Genomic DNA, 19469 nt, shown 5'->3' with positions numbered 1-19469 from the left:
GATTCCTGTGTATCTTTTTATGATGAAATTGACTGATATGGCTATGTCTCGAGTATTCCTGCCTGTAATGTTTTTGTGCAAAGGTGACTACACCTGAGATGCTGCACTTACAGAGCAGCAGTAAAGTGTGAGGCATGTTACTTTGGGCAGTCTGGGCATTTCAATCCAAAAAGCAAAGTTTCCCAAATTCTGTGGTAGAGTCTCGCTTATCCAACCTTCACTTATCCAATGTTCTGGATTATCCAACACTATCTGCCTCCCGCCTGGATCCACAGCTGTATCTCTGGGCAGCATGGACTGAACTTTTTACGGATTTAACTTCCAACAATGTTGTTACTGTGAATTCATGTTATGCAATTCTATCTTTATTTGTAGCCAATTTTGTAGTAGTGTTTTTGTAGTCAATGTTTTCAACACATTGTGTTGTTTTGGAGCTAAATTCGTAAAAACAGTAATTACTACATAATGTTACCATGTATTGAACTGCTTCTTCTGTTGATTTGTTGGTGCGTAATTTGTAAAATCATGATGTAATTTGACATTTAATAGGTTTTAGTTTAATCTCTCCTTATTATCCAACATTTTTGCTTATCCAATATTCTGCCAGCCCGTTTATGTTGGATAAGTGAGACTCTACTGTATGGGCTTTTTCTCCTATATTTTGTATTGCCCATAGTGACTCCTCAGGACCAATAAACCTAACCAATAATTCTACTATTAAACCAGCATAGAAGGAATTATGGAAAATGCTGGCGTTTTCTCTTATGTTGAAACCGTTACAACATTTCCACTTCTATCTCTGATCTGATTTGTTCAAACTTCCCATCATCCTGCTGCATACTTTCAAAAATGCATGAAAGAAGATACTATTGCATCATTTGTCCTGTTTTGGTCCCACCACCGTTCATTCCCACTGGATCACTTTGGAAACTTAGATGCAAAGAGGGGGAATTCTATGAAAGTGAGAATTCTGGGCACTTTGGCATGTGCCAGCTTGAATGCAGTTTCATCAGGAGGGAAAAAAAGAACAGCCTGTCCCTCTCCCTTCTTCTGCTTCCCTCTCTCCCCCTCCTTTCCTTCTAAATCTTCTTAGATTTTTGAGCCAATCCAGTGCGTTTTCGACTGACATATTTGGTGCAGCTTCTGCAATGCATGAGCCGTCAGTTGCTCCTTGTTGAAGCTGGAGATAAAGGAAATGAAAACCTGCCTAAATGTCATCTTACCTCATTTCACTCCCTTCAAGGAGTGAACATATCAGCTGAAAATCCCTCTGACCAACTCTGACATACTTATTGGTGCATCCCCTCCAACAGTCTGGATTTGGCAGGTTCAGTCCTAATTAATCCTCTATTGTCCCACTTTTTGGGACAATAAGTGAAAAGGTCCCGCTTTTTTCCCTTTCTACTTTCTCCCTTTGTTCTCAGCTTACTATAATGTTTGCAAATGGAGTTCAAAGTGCACAAGTAGTTTGCATTCCACAGGGTACAAAGGAAAACAGGGACAAAGTCTTGACCTTCCCAGTAGGGTCAGGCAAAAGCAAACCGCTGCAGCTTCTCCTAACCTATGTTTTCTCCATCATTCATAACATCTCTGATGGTACTTATTAATTTGCATCAAGATTTTTATCTGTGATAGGATGGCATCACATTGTAAATTATAGAAACACACACACACACATTTATATAATGGAAGCGGGTAGCATTTGGAGATTTCTAATCTGAAGATCTAAACTGTAGTTGCAGTTGCATGCTAAAATCGTCATTAGGAGAAGTCTCTTGATACTTTCTAGTCTGCTCTACAATTTTTGGAAGATAGAACTAACTGTTTACAGGAGAATGCAGTTGGCAAAACAACAATAATCACCACTTTTTCCATGCTGAATAACTGTCATTACTTCCTTCCATGAAGCTGACATTAAATATACATGTTCTTTTAAAAAAGTTTCCCTTGCTATCAGGATAATTTATATGAAAAATTAATTAGGCAGAGCTTATTCATGATGAGTACTTTTTGGATGCAAAGGAGTGTTTTCCTCCACATTCCCTCTGGTGTCTATATATATCGTAAAACCATATCCTTTCTCATTTGGATAAAATTTTGTGCAGTTCTTTCTCCTACTCCTTCCTGCCATCACCTCTGTTCCTTCCTTCTGTCTGTCCTTCATTCCTTTCTTCAGTGTTGACAAGTGCAATGCATCAGTAAACGAAGTTCTTAAATATTTTATATGAGCAGCATCACTACTAAAGTGATGTGCAAAATTGATTAATTGGCTTTCAGCTGGTTGGCACATGTGATGTGACAGCTGCATTCTATCCAACCATCCCAAAAGATTCAAGTGGCCTAGAATTTGTAAAAAACAAACAAAAACAAAACAGATGCCAAGCTCAATGCTTAAATGCCAAAAGAAGTTAATAAGGCAATGGCATCTTTCCTGTTTTGAACTGTAGAGATTTGAAAACTATACCAATCAGGAAATTATAAAATAATAGAAACAGAGTTAGAAAAGGCCACAAGAATCATCCTGCCCAGTCCCCTGCCATGCAGAAACACACAATGGAAGCACTCCTGACAGACTTACTTAGGCAATCCCTCATTGTCTGAGGACGATTGTCTTCTAGATGTAGTGTTCTGGTGGTGGATATGTACGTAGGTGACTGTAGAGCCCACTCCACTCTTGGCAATTGGTTTCATTGCTGAATTGCTCTTACTATTGAGACACTGCTTCTAATATTTAATCAAAACCTACTGTCTGTTAACTTAAAACCATTAGTTCTGTTCCAACCTTCTGGGACATCAGATAAAAGTTCTCTTCTCTGTGACAGTCCTTCAGGTATTCAAAAAGGCTGATATTGGAACACTGGTTGATTTTTCCCCTCCCTTATTCATGGCTATGGAATGACTAGAAACCTATTCATCCATTTTCAAATTACCTAACCTCTGCAGCAAATAACATGCTATGGTGATCACATGATCTGATGAACCTACAAGATCACCTCCTTAGGAACCTTGATTGCTAATGGTCTTGTGGTTTGTGTTTTGCTCAGGAAACTATGGTGAAAGTGGAATGGAAGCCTTCAAAGACATGTCAGCCAAGGAAGGGATCTGCATTGCCCATTCCTATAAGATCTACAGCAATGCCGGGGAACAGAGCTTTGACAAACTGCTGGAGAAGCTAAGAAGCCATTTACCCAAGGCAAGAGTTGTGGCGTGCTTCTGTGAGGGCATGACTGTGCGAGGACTGCTTATGGCCATGAGGCGCTTGGGGCTGGCTGGAGAATTCTTGCTGCTGGGCAGGTGAGTATGTTTTCAGATCTTCGGATCTTCTGATTTCAGATTTACTGTATGATTTTTATTCAAATGTCCATATATTGGTGAAAAGTACCTATTGGTGAAATGTAGATATTATTTTCTCTTTTGAACATTACATATAAATTCTAGCAAGACATTAAGAGAAGAGACATTCTTGACCATGGGAGAGAAAAGGGGGAATGTCTCTTATCTGATGAAATGTATCATTGGTTGTTGTTTGTTTTAATGAGAATGAAGTTCTTCCGTCACTTTGCCAACCCCACATGCATGCCTGGTGAGAACACAGGAGAAGGTCTGCTTTGTAGTTGCCACCCAGGCTTTGAGATTTTCCCCCCAGAGAAGTTAGATATGCACCTCTGTAACCTCTTTCCATTAAACAGGTGAAGTCCTTTCTGTTTCAGCCAACTTTTGACAAATGATTGTTTAAGTGGGACAGACCTTGTACAATGTGCTGGATTTTATATTGATTATTTTGTTCTGCTGTTGTGTTTTTTATGGTTTTGTGGTTTATGTTTTTAACTTGTTTTTCATCATTCAATCACTTTTTAACTTTAGTATTTTGTGAATTATAACGGTGTGTTTTAAATCCATTGTAACCCACCTTGAGTCCTGACCTGGGAAAAGGAAGGAAATACAAATACATCTAATAATTAATCCATAATTTAATATGGCATTTGTTGAGCAATACAGGTTGAATACTCCTTATCTGAAATAAAAGAGAACAGAATTGTTTTGGATTTTGGAATATTTGCATATACAGTAGAGTCTCACATATCCAACACCCACTTATCCAACGTTCTGGATTATCCAACGCATTTTTGTAGTCAATGTTTTCAATGCATTGTGATATTTTGGTGCTAAATTTGTAAATACAGTAATTACTACATAGCATTAATGTGTAATGAACTACTTTTTCTGTCAAATTTGTTGTATAACATGATGTTTTGGTGCTTAATTTGTAAAATCATAACCTATTTTGATGTTTAATAGGCTTTTTCTTAATCTCTCCTTATTATCCAACATATTTGCTTATCCAACATTCTGCTGGCCCATTTATGTTGGATAAGTGAGACTCTACTGTATGTAATGAGATATCTTAAAGTTTAAACATGGAATTCATTTATATTTCACACTTTATACACACATAGTCAGAAGGCAATTTCAGGCACACATACTCGTAATAATATTGTGCATGAAGTTGTGTACATCGAAATATCCAAATTCAAAGGTATTGCTATCTCAGACAACCATGTAGACAATTTCAGCTTTTGGAGCATTTCAAATTTACTCTTATCAACCTGGAAAAAAATTACTGGGCCATGAATTGGGAAAATCATTTTAGTCAGTCAAAAGCTATTTAAATAATTGCTGTAGAACATATTTGTCTGTTAATATTATATTAGATATGCCCAGTATTGAATATGATTAGATAGCTAATTATCTGAAGGTGCAAAGGCTAAAAAGCAGACAGAATCCCTTCTAACTAATTCTAGGAATAGGAAATTTGAGCTTGAGAAATTTGCTTTTCTTAGACCAACACAGCCATAGACACTGGCTAGGAGATCATGACAGTTGAGATCCAATTTAAATTTCTTGAGTTCTGGAATGTGGAAAAGGTTTTCCATCATAGATATATTTATGAGTAAGTAAGTAAGTATATTTATGAACCAGTATGTACTATTTTAGTTGTTTTATTCTTCATCTGGATGTCCTTACTAATGTAAATGTGTATTTTGATGTGATTAGCAGATATATATACCTAATGGTTATGTATGACTACAGCTAGATATGAACCATTGACCTTTTTTCTTTATTTCCATAAAGAGATTTGTTAAAAAGCATGAAATCCATGTAGTAGAAATAAACATATCAGCTAGATTTGCGTGTACCTTTGTAAAAATAAAAGATATGCATAAAGTAGTACTAGATGGCTGATATCATGACCTTCTCAACACAGATGCTCGAAACAATTCAGTTTTTCTCTTATAAGGCAGACCAATGCTCCAAAGACCCAAGCTTCAGCTTACTCTCTTCAGTTGTCTACAGGAAAGATTTTGGCTCCATTTCCAGGGTAGAGCTGCTAACCTTTCTGTCTCCAACAAGAATCAGTTGTCTTTTCCCCCTCATTCATCTGAGGAGGCCTTCTTCTAATCTGACATGTACATTCCATAGGAGCATCCATAAAATATGTAGGTCTGTCTTGTGTAAGTCTCTATTGCATTCTTATCAAAATATGCCTAATAAGCCATATTTCCTCCTGGTTTTTTTTAATAGTGCCACTGCAATTCACCACTCATGCCACTGAATGATTCTATGTTTGGGGAATGTGGTGGAACCAATGCTAAAAGATTGCTAGGTTATTAATGTAGTTTCTACTTCTTGTTGTCATTTGTAGGCAGACAAAATAGCAAAAACAAACAAACAAAACTCAGCTACATTTCCACTGGCTAGGACTAGGCTGAACAATTATCATCCAAATAGAAGTGGAAGGACAATGGTAGCTCAGGAAAATTGTTAAGATTTAACTTTATACTTGCAGAGTCTCAGTGCCTTCCAGTAGCTTACACCTGCTCAGTACTTTCAGTCTTCCAGTCTGCTTCCACAGTAGACACTTGAGCACATGCCCGGCCATTGTCAGTTTTTACTACTGTCTTTCCCCCAGTCTAGATGATATTACAGACTCACCACAGTTTGCAGTATCTTGTCCTAGTAGACAGGTTTAATTGCATATAGACTTCACAACATCAAAAGGAAAGGGAGAGGGAAAATACACTGAACATGGTTCCTTATATACAATACATTTACACATAGTAATCCTTGATTGGTTACCAACTAATTGACCCAACCCAAACTCAGGATTGCATCATTGACAATCACCTGGAGTAGGCCCAAACACATTCCCCAAATGATTCCCAATAGAAGCCCATTAGCAGTGCATGACTCAGTACATTGTAAAACCTAACAAAAATTTATTTGTAGAGGAGAAAAATGGAATTGGACTACTATTAAGGCTAACAGTGACCCCATACAAAGCCTACTTACATTGCCTTTCAGGACAAATCAAATGCTCCTTCAGATAGCATGGCCAAGGAGTTGTAATAAAAAGTAACGTTGGGTTGTTGTATGTTTTCTGGGCTGTATGGCCATATTCCAGAAGTATTCTCTCCTGATGTTTTGCCCACATCTGTGGCAGGCATCTTCAGAGGTTGTGAGGTATGGAGAAACAGTTTCTCCATATCTCACAACCTCTGAGGATGTCTGCCACAGATGTGGGTGAAATGTCAGGAGAGAATACTTCTGGAACATGGCCATACAGCCCAGAAAACATACAACAACCATGTGATCCCGGCCATGAAAGCCCTCGACAACACAAAAAGTAATTTTTTTCCATGTTCCCACATCAAGAGCCCCTTGAGTTTCCATTATGCACCCTTAGACTCATCTGTGGTAGTAGATGGAACTACTCCTAGTTTTGTACTCTTAGGGAGAGTTAATGGACTTTTTCCACCTCCCCTGAACAGTTCCACGTGAGTTCGTCTGCTTTGCAGAAGTTGTAATAAAGTGCAAGGTTAATTACGGAGGCTGGGAACATGGCCAGCCTGTTTACAATTGCAGCTTCCAGCAAAATGGATTATTCTTCTCCCTTTCTCTCCATCAGAAAACCATTGCTCCATGTCAACAAGCAATAGTGCAGCAGAATACCACTGTCTCTTCTGCCTCAAGAGGCTAGTTTAAGGTTCTTTTAATTTGGTGTGTGTGCACACAAATGTGTGTGTGTTGTTGTGTTATGGAATCATGAAGTTGTAGTTTTTCTCATAAGTTTGTTTACAATGCTTTTAAGCTACTTTAGATAAGATTTTTGTTGGTCTCATTATTCTTATTGTTATTTGACTAAATTTCAGCCGTAAAAAAAGTGAGAGAAGATATTATTGACTACTTTGACTGTTCAATTATATTACCCAACAAAAGGTCTCAATGTGGCTAAACACACCTTCGTTCGTGTTTCAGAGGGTCATTCATGAGGAATTCACCTTAACATGTGACTGGCTCTGATTAAACATCGGGAAGCAGATTCCTGGAACAATTTTTGCTGTTTTCTGAACATATTGCTGAAGGAATCAGGGGCTACTAATTGAGTTAAAATAAATGAATTTTGCTTCTTGTTAGCAGGGCACATTGCACTGTTATGGAATCCAGACCTCATTAATCACTGAGATATTTCTCATTTCATTTCATTACCTGTTTTAAGACTACCCACTAAAAAGAACGTCCAAATCTTTGTAAAATGTTTATTATATATCCACTAATTTCTGTTTGTATCTTTATGTTCCAAGCAGATTCATTTTAGACCAGAGATTAATTTTCTGATAAGATTTTCCCCTAATACCATAGTTTCTGAATTAATGTCTTTTCCTCAGATTTGTCAACAACATTGATTGATGTCTTTATATAAATTTATAGTGTTAACTAGCGGTGTCTGGTGGCTCCTGTGTTAGTCAGATGGTGAATCCACTCCTGGCCTTAATCCCAGTTGTATATGAAATAGTGAACCTGAGTGGGTTCAACTCACTTGAAATGAGGCACAGAAAGCATTTTATGGATATCTTGCACTCCCAAAAATATAAAGAAATGGGTCCAAGACCAAATCAGTCAAACCTGAGCTGCCCCTAGAAGTCAAAATGACTACATTGAGATTGTTGTGCTTTGAAGATACAGTAGAGTCTCACTTATCCAACACTCGCTTATCCAACGTTCTGGATTATCCAACACATTTTTGTAGTCAATGTTTTCAATACATCATGATATTTTGGTGCTAAATTCGTAAATACAGTAATTACTACATAGCATTACTGCGTATTGAACTACTTTTTCTGTCAAATTTGTTTTATAACATGATGTTCTGGTGCTTAATTTGTAAAATCATGACCTAATTTGATGTTTAATAGGCTTTTTCTTAATCTCTCCTTATTATCCAACATATTCGCTTATCCAACGTTCTGTCAGCCCGTTTATGTTGGATAAGTGAGACTCTACTGTACCATGAAACAGCATGACTGATTGGGAAACACAATAACATTTGGTAAAACTGAAGGCAGTAGAAGAGGATGACTGCATTATAAGAAGACAGACCCAGGGTGCATCAACACTGTAGAATTACTACAGTTTAACACCACTTTAACTCCCATGATTCATTCTTATGGAATCGTGGAGTTGTAGTTTTTCAAGGTCTACAAACTTCTCTGCCAAATTGTGCTGGTTTTCATGATTCCATCGCATTCAGCCATAGCAGGTAAAGTGGTGTCAAACTATATAGATTCTACAGTTTAGATCAGGGGTCCTCAAACTTTTTAAGTGGAGGGCCGGTTCATGGTCCCTCAGATTGTTGAGGGGCCGAATTATCATTTGGAAAAAAACAAACAAATTCCTATGCACACTGCACATATCTTATTTGTAGTGCACACCCCACCTAACAACAATTATTTATTTATTTATTTATTTGCTACATTTATACCCCCACACTCTCTCACCCCAAAGGAGACAGAGTGGCTTACAAGTTGTATGTACATACTATATATATATATCGTGTCAGGAGCAACCGGAGTGAGAGAATTGGCCGTCTGCAAGGATGTTGCCCAGGGGACGCCCGGATGTTTTTGATGTACAGTAGAGTCTCACTTATCCAAGCTAAACGGGCCGGCAGAAGCTTGGATAAGCGAATATCTTGGATAATAAAGAGGGATTAAGAAAAAGCCCATTAAACATTAAATTAGGTTATGATTTTACAAATTAAGCACAAAAACTTCATGTTATACAACAAATTTGACAGAAAAAGTAGTTCAATACACAGTAATGCTATGTTGTAATTACTGTATTTACGAATTTAGCACCAAAATATCACGATATATTGAAAACATTGACTACAAAAATGGCTTGGATTATCCAGAGGCTTGGATAAGTGAGGCTTGGATTAGTGAGACTCTACTGTATTTACCATCCTTGTGGGAGGCTTCTCTCATGTCCCCGTATGGAGCTGGAGCTGATAGAGGGAGCTCATCCGCACTCTCCCCGGGTGGGATTCGAACCTGGCAGCCTTCAGGTCAGCAACCCAACCTTCAAGTCACTAGGCTTTTATCCCCTAGGCCACCGGAGGCTCCTATATATAATATTATTAGCATAGTACAATATTAGCATTATATATGAATATATTGTACTATACCACTATACCATAATATTATTAGTAATATTACATTTAATATATAATATATAATTTATATTATTATATTATACAATATTATTATATTGTATAATTATTATTATTAGCCGCCCTGAGTCCCCTATTGGGTGAGAAGGGCGGGGGTAGAAATACTGTAATAAATAAATAAATAAATATTATATTGTATTACATTATAATATTATTATCAAGATTATATGTATGCACAATATATTATATTATTACCATAGCACAATATTAGTAAATGAAAGAACAATACAATATTTAAAAATAAAAACAGTTTTAACCAAGATACTGAAAACCTTTCAGGATTTCAATAGGAAGTTTGCCTGCTTCTGGTCAATGAGATAGTCAAGTTAAGTAGGATTGTTGTTGTTGTGTGCCTTCAAGTCATTTCAGACTTTGGGCGAGCCTAAGTCTAAAACTGAGGGCGGGGGCCAGGTAAATGACCTTGGAGGGCCGCATCCGGCCCCCGGGCCTTAGTTTGGGGACCCCTGGTTTAGATGAACTCTTGACATTACCCTGAGTTTGCAAGACCTGAAAAGGATTGTTAATAACGGGCTTTCTTGGAGGTCTCTTGCTGATAAGTCACAATAAAGCAAAGCCAACTTTACAGCGATTAACCATAATGGCTGTGTGTATTATTTTCTCCAGGACATATTGCATATGTATAGATTCTTGAGGCAAGGTGCTTTCAGAATCATTGAAGTCCTAGAATGGGTATTTCAATATCAAAATTCCATTCCCATTTTTAGGAAGAGAGAATTATACATGGCGTCAAAACTACAGTGCAGAGCTCTTGCTTGGATTAGCAAGCACAATGTAGCAATGCTTGGTCTCATCTGCAGATTTTCTATGTAGGTTTGAACTGCCAATAATACTCAGCTTTCATATCACATATTCTGCAGAGAGAGAGAGAGAGAGAGAGAGAGAGAGAGAGAGAGAGAGAGAGAGAGAGAGAGAGAGAGAGGAAGAGATTGTTTTACTTGTGCATATGAGCAACACTGGAGAAAAATCAGAAGATGACAGGAAAAGCCTGGAGGATATGCATAGCTCTTGAAACATTTCTCTGAGAAGGAACGTATATCCTGGAAAGAGTAAAAAGAAAATCAAATAAAATCTAGACAGGAGCCCACAGCCTACTCAGTGTGACCAGTACAGAGAGAGTCATCTCAGTAATCAGCTGCATAACCTTGTAACTTTCAAGTAATGTGGAACCAAATGTTCTGCGAGGAATGTATTCCATGATTATCAAGGAGCTGCTGGTATGTGAATTAAGGAAATGCAGAAGCGATAGAAATGTTCTGGTGTTCAGAGTATTATCAACAGTAAAATGGCATCCTCCATGAGTTAGTGAGAGGCATTAATAATGCCTCCAACAGTGTCCATGGAGAGATGCTATAGCACAGGGGTGTCAAACTCAGTTTCAATGAGGGCTACATCAGCCTTATGGCTGCCTTCAAAAGGCCATTGAATCCATGGACCATTGAACCTATGGATACAGAGAGTCAATTTTTTAAATATAGTGGTCGGTTCTCTTTAGTTTTTATTCAGTTTGGGCTCCCAGATGTTATTGAACAACAACTTCCATCACTTTTGATTATCTACCATGTAGATAATGGGAATTGAAACCCAACAGCCCGTTTGGTTCTGAGGTTGGGGAAAGGTTAAAGGACATCATATTCACAATCCTTGCATCTCAGTTCAAACCACACTATCCTGGCTGAACAAAACAAGCAACAGCCTTCCAAATGTTACTATATCCCAATTCCCATCAGCTTTAGTCATGATGTCTAATGATGAGGAACATAGGAGTTGGTGTCCAGGATATGAAGGGCCACATAAAATGACACAGTGGGCCAGATTCGGCCTGTGGGCTTTGAGTTTGACACATGTACTAAAGCATATTGCAATTATCCAAGTGAGATTACAATGTGGAAATTCTCTGATTTCCCAAAGTAGCATTGTTGTGGTGGCAGAAAAACTATACTTTAGCATGAGGGAGATGGTTGCACCATTGGTAACACTTAGTATCAATTGCTACGGGTCAACAGAGATCCATAAACATGTCAATTTCATTCTCTAATGTGTTTACTTCATTTTTACTTCACATTTTCCCCATCCCGAACATGAAGAAATTTACAAATACAGGTTGAGCAGCCCTTATCCAGAAATTCAAAATGCTTCCAAATCCAAAATTGTCTACATGAGTGGCTAGAGATAGTGATACCTTTGTTTCCAGAGACTCAATGCATGCAAATTTTGTTTAATAGACAAGATGATTAAAAATAATGTATATAAAATGACCACCAGGCTGTGTAAAGTGTATGTGAAACAAATACATTTTGTTCTTAGATTTTGGTCTCATTCTCTACAAGAGCTCATTATGTAAATGCAAGTACAGTAGTCCAAAATTGGGGCAGGGGGATCAAACTCTTAAGGCGTATACTCAACCTGTATGAATACATTCTGTATTAAGTTCTTAAAATGTTACACCTTTACAGCCTTATCACACTGGGGGTATAATGTGGGCAACCCTGTTCTTCTGGTGTGAGTAGAATTCTGGGAAATGTAGTTTAGGAAGCCAAGGACATCTGTAGCAGAAGGCCATGAAAGCCTTCGACAACAAGTGATAATGACCAAGATGATCATGATATAATGAGCTGAACATGTGCTCCTTTCCATATATTCTCACTTGTTTCTCAATCATTTCAGTTGGATCCCTGTTCTAGTAACCTGTTCAAATCACAAAATTATCAAGAGGGGAGGATGAGAGAAACTGTGTGATGTGTGCTTTATTTTAACCACCAGTAAAATGATTTCCTCATAGTCTTATCTGACATATTATATTTTTCAGTTTTTGGGGACATAATAGAAGAATCCGTTATGTTCATTCCAATTGGATAGGAAGCACCAACATTACAAGAAACAAAGGATTTTGTGCATGTTGTTAATGAACATGAGAAGGAAAATGATAACTAAACCATTCTTTTGTTCCACACCTCTAACATTACAATTCAAATTACTTACTGTCTGATTGCTACTGTCTGCTAGGACTACAATGTGGGTTGCAAAAGGAGTGGTTGGACTTTTGAGGCCATTACCATGTTCATAGCGTTGGTATGAAACAATTAATGTAAGCTGAGGACAAAGCATGGGGACGGAGAAACAAACTAGGACAATTCCAAGACAGTTGAAAAAGTAAGGCGAGACAATTGGAAGGTGTGTAAGCAACCCCTACCCCAAGTCCTTTCCATAAAACATTACAGAATGCATCCTTATCACAATGATACACAACTTCTGTTTAAATTGTTGCACAATGCCTCCTACAATTTTACTACTACACAACCTATGATAATGACTGCTATGCATCTTTTTTCAACTGACAGCACATTTGCAGACAATTAACACTGCAATTAGGAACATCTTCCATTATACCTCTATCATTCAAGAAGCAGTGTCTATTCATTTGGGAAAGCACTAAGGGCTTTTATATTTGCTCTTTGCTACATCTTGAATTTCAAATCCTTCCTGTATAATCACAATCATTGCCTAACTAGAATATTTTACAAGTTTCTAGGTAGGAGGCACTCAGATCTCAGCTCCATCATGTGCTGCTTTAAATTCAGACGCAGAGGAATGACTTGGTTAAGGGTTTTTAAAAGTCACTGATCTGAATCAAAGAAATAAGTGTAACATTGACCTATCGATAATAAAACACTGGTGAGATGTGTCCTTCTATTAGCTGTGTGAGAAGTAGAGGAGAGCAGAAAACTGTTCCTGAGTATTCTCCTTTATGCTATTATTAGGATTTGAACCTGGTTCTTCAGTCCCATTTTCTACTCACTACCCTATAAATATACTTGAATGCAAATCTGGATATCCCCTGATCTGTAAAACAGAAGGCATAATGCATTTCCCTACCACCAGATTCAAATGACAGAGTAGCAAGCCGCAAACACATTTCTCCCTCCGTCTGACTGACTGATGGTTTGTCGTGGTGAAGCTGCTGTGTCTCCAGAGGTGAAAGCTGAAGGCAACTGATAACGTGGTTGAAATACCAAAAACCTCCAAACCTAAAATTGCTCACAGCAGCTGGGAGGAAGCCTTGTAAATCCTGGCAGGGAGAGGCCATCTTCGGGAAGCAAAACTGACACTCTGTATATTTGTCAGCACAAAATATTTCCCGAAACAACTGGAGCCAAACGGTTGTATAAATCTTCTATCCGATTAATTAGAAAACATCCTGTAATACCTGAAAAGGTGAGCTGAATGACACATTCGGATGCAGAATTTACTGATTATTTTGATGCATTGCACCTTTAAACTACCCATGAACCGAAGTTCTCTGTATGACATATAATATATTTACAATAAAATGCAGCACTAATAGGACAATAAAACAGTATCAAGGGACTATTAAGACAAGATAAAGCACCATAGAATATAAGGTATATCTTTGCATATTAGTTTGCATGGTCAGCTAAGGATAATGTACTTGTCTCAGGTTGGTTCTATGTGATAGAATTAATGCAATTTTGTACTGCTTAAGTTGCCATGTCTCAATGATATGGAATCCTGAGAACTGTGATTTGGTGAAGCACCAGCAATTTTGGCAGAGAAAGCTAGAGCTGTTGTAAAACTACAACTTCCAGGATTCCACACCATTGAGCCATAAGTCAAGTTGTGTCAATCTACATTCCTTAGACAGTGTAAATGCACCCCAGAGTAGTGGTGCTATGCTATGTTGGCACTACTCAGCCCACCCTCGCCTATATTAAATACCATTGTAATGCAATGTAATGCACAGTTGTCATCTCATTGCACAAAACACACAGAGTGAGTATGCAGTATGCAATGCATTTTGGCACATGTGCTGACTTTTACTGCCAGCCAAACATTGCCCCCAGTGGCACATTGGGTTAAATGCTGAGCAGCTGAACTTGCTGACCGGAAGGTTGGTGGTTCAAATCTGGGGAGCAGGGTGAGTTCCCACTGTTAGTCCCAGCTCCTGCCAACCTAGCAGTTTGAAAATATACAAATGTGAGTAGATCAATGGGCACAGTTCTGGCAGGAAGGTAATGGTGCTCTATGTAGTCATGCCAGCCACATGACCTTGGAGGTGTCTATGGACAATGCCGGCTGTTCAGCTTAGAAATGGAGATGAGCACCAACCCCAAGAGTCGGACACAACTAGACTTAATGTCAGGGGAAAACCTTTACCTTCACTTTAAACACTGCCAGCAAATATGTGGACTGCTATTTATCCTCACTTACAATACCAATGTGAGGTCCTCCTTCTGTCCCACCCCTATGGCTTCAAAATGTGAGGAATTTCTAGATGTCCTTGTGGTTCGATTGCAGCAGGACTTTATTCATGTAACTTCTCCACATGACACCATTAATTACCACTACTACAGACACCATTGTCAGAATTCAAGCATTCCTATTTTCCTTATGCAGTCTTTTCAGAGGTTCAAGTGTATACAGATATGATTGATTAAACAAAAATTGAACATAACACCACAGATTACTACCTCTAAATCCTGACACATGTTAACTCTCACTCAACTCTCTCACTCATATCCTAACACGATCTGACACTGTCTCTAACTAATTGCTATATATGATCCTGACTAATTCTCCTAACATCTTAAATCAGTTGTTCTCAACCTGTGGGTTCCCAGATGTTTTGGCCTTCAACTCCCAGAAATCCCAGAAATCCTAACAGCTGGTAAACTGGCTGGGATTTCTGGGGGTTGTAGGCCAAAACACCTAGGGACCCACAAGTTGAGAAGCACTGTCTTAAATGCTTCAGTCTAAGTGTTACACACATGCCTTCTGAAACATCTAAGCCAGCCAATCACCAGTCAGTCCCAATATTGAATTATCTCATCCCCTCCCAACAGATCTTGAATTATTTTTAACTAACCTCACCCACTCCCAGAAGAGACAATCAAATTCTGGCTCACTTACTGATTAAATAAAGACTTATTATGTGCCTAAAAAAACTGATGGGGTGGGGAATGAAGTTTGGGAGGCCATGTTCAAAAGAAACAGAGAGGCTTATATGACCCATAAGTCACGTTTTATCCACTGATGGATTATTGGGATGTTATATAGAAGTCTTGACTTACATGATGAAGATTTGCAGAAATATATGTGTGTGTATGTGTGTGTGTGAGCCTTCCCTTTGCAATGAGGGATGGGACACGTAGGCTGAGTGCAATGTTACTTTATATGCAGTACTACTTCTCTCCCCAATAAAATATTGGAGAAAATGAATATAGCAGTACCCAAGGAGGGCAGTAAATAAAATGTTTTCAGTTGCATCAGGAAAGTACACAGTTTACTCCTAGTGGTACTGATATGGGAAGCTGAAGTGAGTACACTTCAGGTTTTTGCTAGCTTTAAAAGAGCTACCCATGGTGTTCAATCCATTTCGAAATAGAGTTTAGTGCTTTGGAGAACTACAGTATTAAAACAAAAATTGGATACACTTTCCCAAATTGTCCAAAAGCCATCCAGTGCTGCTGCTTTCTCTTGATCTCTAGCTGTAGCTAGGTATTTTTCTTTGTGTTGCTCATCTTTTCATGGTTCCTGTTAGATTTTCAGCTCTTATGTGAGAGAGATAGGATGGAAGGAACAGTATTTTTCCCCAGATTGGTGAGTATTGTACAATATTTCCCTGCCTCTGTAAAAAAATCCTACTCCTACGCTATGTTCTCCTACCTTAAGAAATTCAAACAACCAAAAGTTCTGTAGTTCTTCTCAAGCACAATGACAAACAGCTAAAATGTCAGACAGTTCTCTGGGAATGCAAAAAGATATTAAGGGGGAAATGGGGGAGCAATGCTGTTTAATTGGAAATGTATTATGGTAAATGGCAAGGAAAATGCTTAAAAGAAAAGGATGAGTTTCAATCAGAGGGAAGCAATTTAATCTAATTTTGTCAGCACAAATCGACAGCAGGATGAGGTAAAAGGAATTGCAGTTCTATTTAAATAGGAGAAATGATTCCTAAATGTGTATCTGTGTACGTTAATTAGCATTTGCGGAATGCATGCATCCGTCAGTAGTTTTTTGATGATACTTTTTTTTTTTTTACAAAGGGGCAATGTATAACTGGCTGACCACATGAGAGTCATAAAATGATATTCATTTGGACAAGCCTGTAGAATGTGTGAAGAACATCATGGAAGCTTAGAACTGGAAGGGACCACAAGGGCCATCTAGACCAATCTCTTGCCAAGCAGCAAGGCACAACTAAAGTACTCCTGAACGCTGCTTACCCAAATTATATTTAGAGACCCTCAAAGAAGAAAAGTCCACTACCCTTTGCAAAAATGTAAAAAAAAAAAATCCTTCTAGGACTTCCAAGTGGGGTCTGACCAAAGCAGAATAGAGAATGGTCAATATTTCCTTGACTGAAACATTTTGCTCCTGCTGATGCAACCCAGAATTACATTATTTTTACTGCTTCATCATATTGTTGACTCATGTTGAGTCTGTAGTCTGTTGAGACCTAAATCCTTTTCTAATATGCTGCTTTTCAAACCAGGTATCATCTATATTTATGCATTTCATTTTTCTTACCTAGCTGTTGCATCTGAAATATATTCCTGATGAAATTCATTTTGTTAGTCTTCATTACTCTCTAGTCTGTCAAATCATTCTGAATTCAGATCCTATCCTCTGAGTTATGAGCTGCCCCCTAATTTGGTGTTTCCCTGTAAATTTAATAAGCAGGCATTGTCTAAGTCATTTATAAAAATGATAAACAATATTGGAGACAAGGCAGAACCATAAAATACATCACTAGTTACTTTTCTCCAGAAGAGCAACCATTGGTTATTAGAGTACTCTCTGATCAAAATAGCCCATTGTATGTGTCTAATCCATCCTAGGAGTTCAGTATTTTTTTTCTCCTGGCAAACAATGTATGTTTTCAGAGAAAACAAAATACATAACAGTCCATATCAGATTTCTGGTAGCTCATTTTATCTCTTGGAAAGGGTCACCCATTGAACAGGCCTTCATATGGTGTGAGAATCATTATTGAATAAAAACACTCTATTGGAGTTTAACTTGGACCAAGAAGAAGCATCCTGCTGTACAGGTGGCCCTCTGTATCCTTAGATTCTACATCTAGGGACTGAATATATTTAAAAAACCAATTTTTTTGGTTGAAAGAAAAAACACGATTTTGCCATTTTATGTAAGAGAGGCCATTTTGCTGCACCACTCTAGAACCCATAGGTTTTAATATCTATGGGAGACCTGGATCCAAGTCCCAGAGAATGGCAAGGGCCCACGGTATTTCAAGACTGGTTATTATCTTTTCTTTTCCATTTTATTTTAATTAGCTTTTCTAATAGGTTGAACAGTGAGGCCTTTGATTTATTTCAGTGTAGTGTTGTCAGATTGGTTGCAGGACAGAGCTCCTTTAACTTTAACTCTTAACAGATTAAGCATGAAGAGGGACCATAAAGCCAGACAAAGGTACCTTTCATTTTCTAAGCTCAAACCTGCAGCCATAGAAGATGATAAGAACAATACTAAGTACAGCTGTATTTCCCCGTTACCTTTCATTCCATTAGGAAGACAGTAGACACATTGCAAGGAGATTGCTATGGATGAAATTTTGGGTCTGGAAGATGATAGAGATAGATTCATCCTGCTTGATGGAGCTTTGGACTACCTTGTCCTGCTCCAAGGACTACAGAGTGGGAACTATGTCCTCTCCCTCATCCAACCTGGCAATCATCTTTCAGTTGAGCTTTTCTAAAAGATTGACTGCATCAGGGAGGTTTGTTCCTAATGCACTGCTGGCCTTGAAATGTGAAAATCAGAACTAGAGCCAAAATGCAAAGATTTAATAGATGCTGCATGTTCTTCCTGAAGATAAGAGCCTCGTCCAAGATTGCCCATGTTGGCCTTTCATTGTAAAGAATATGTTTAGTTCTGCATACTTCACTTTGAAATTGATATGAGTGGAAATTTCTGAGATTACCAATAGTCTAAGAGTCTAGAACAGTGGTGGCACCCTTGGTATGGGTACTCCGTCTCTTAAAGGGTTGCTATCACTGGTCTAGAGGCTCAAGGAAAAGGTAAAGAAAATGATTAGTTGTAGCAGAAATTGTTCATTTTTTACTGTGTTACCTCTTCAAATAATAACTAAACCACGTGGGCCTTTTATTATGTCACTTCACATGACAAAGTTTTCCAATGTGTGTGTTATCCTGTCCCACGCTGTGAATTGTCCCCACTTGCCCTCAATGATGTCACCAATTAGCTAAAACTGATAGGCTGGGTAGCAGTTTAAAATCAGCATGTGAGCTCTGGTTGGAAAGGATCAAAGGTGACTAATCCAGAAAGGATTTTGAATAATCCTGAAAGCTGCCATGTATGTGTATGTGAGACCAGAAAAAAGGGAACAAAAACTATACATAATTGCACAATCTACAATTCTCCCCCACCCCCAATTACTGCTCCTAGCTTTGTCCAAGGGCCTCATCACACTCGAGCATTTACATCCACTATATTCCACTTTAAATGCTGTGACTGCCTCCTGCAGAATTCTGGGGTTTGTAGTTTAGGGAGGCCCAGTTTAAAGACACCTCCCTAAATTACAAACCCCAGAATTCTGCAAGAGGCAGTCACAGCATTTAAAGGGGATTATAAATACTCACATGTGATGAGACGGTTAAATATATAAACTATTTCATAGGACCAGTTTCCATAAAGTTCTCAACAGTTGGCTTTCCAGATGTTTTATACTTCACCTTCCATAATCCCTGAGCATTGCCTAAGTTGGTTGAGCTTCTGGGAGTTGAAGTCGAAACATCTTGAAGGCTAGGGCATAATACACGAATTGTGCTAGCTTCAAACTTAAATAGAAGAAGTCACTCAACAAATGTATTAAGGT

The 19469-nt window shown here is 38.3% G+C and overlaps 1 protein-coding gene and 1 long non-coding RNA gene across 6 annotated transcripts in view; both read left to right on the top strand.

Moving 5' to 3' along the window:
* The window catches only part of grm5 (glutamate metabotropic receptor 5), a 1174932-nt gene that overhangs the window by 135121 nt on the left and 1020342 nt on the right, over positions 1–19469 (top strand). For all 5 annotated transcript variants that reach the window (XM_062977083.1, XM_003219342.4, XM_008108118.3 and 2 more), the window contains exon 3: positions 3045–3294. In XM_062977083.1, coding sequence (XP_062833153.1) covers positions 3045–3294 — 250 coding nt within the window. The remainder of the gene's footprint in view (positions 1–3044; positions 3295–19469) is intronic.
* LOC134297977 (uncharacterized) overlaps positions 3301–19469 on the top strand; it is a 56881-nt gene continuing 40712 nt past the window's right edge. Inside the window, exon 1 of the long non-coding RNA XR_010004931.1 lies at positions 3301–19469. This exon is cut by the window's right edge and continues 15603 nt beyond it. This is a non-coding gene — a long non-coding RNA (uncharacterized LOC134297977).

Source organism: Anolis carolinensis, chromosome 3, assembly GCF_035594765.1.
Source record: "Anolis carolinensis isolate JA03-04 chromosome 3, rAnoCar3.1.pri, whole genome shotgun sequence".
Lineage (NCBI taxonomy): Eukaryota > Metazoa > Chordata > Lepidosauria > Squamata > Dactyloidae > Anolis > Anolis carolinensis.
Note: the sequence above shows the minus strand (reverse complement) of the source record. Positions and strands in the feature narration are given on the sequence as shown.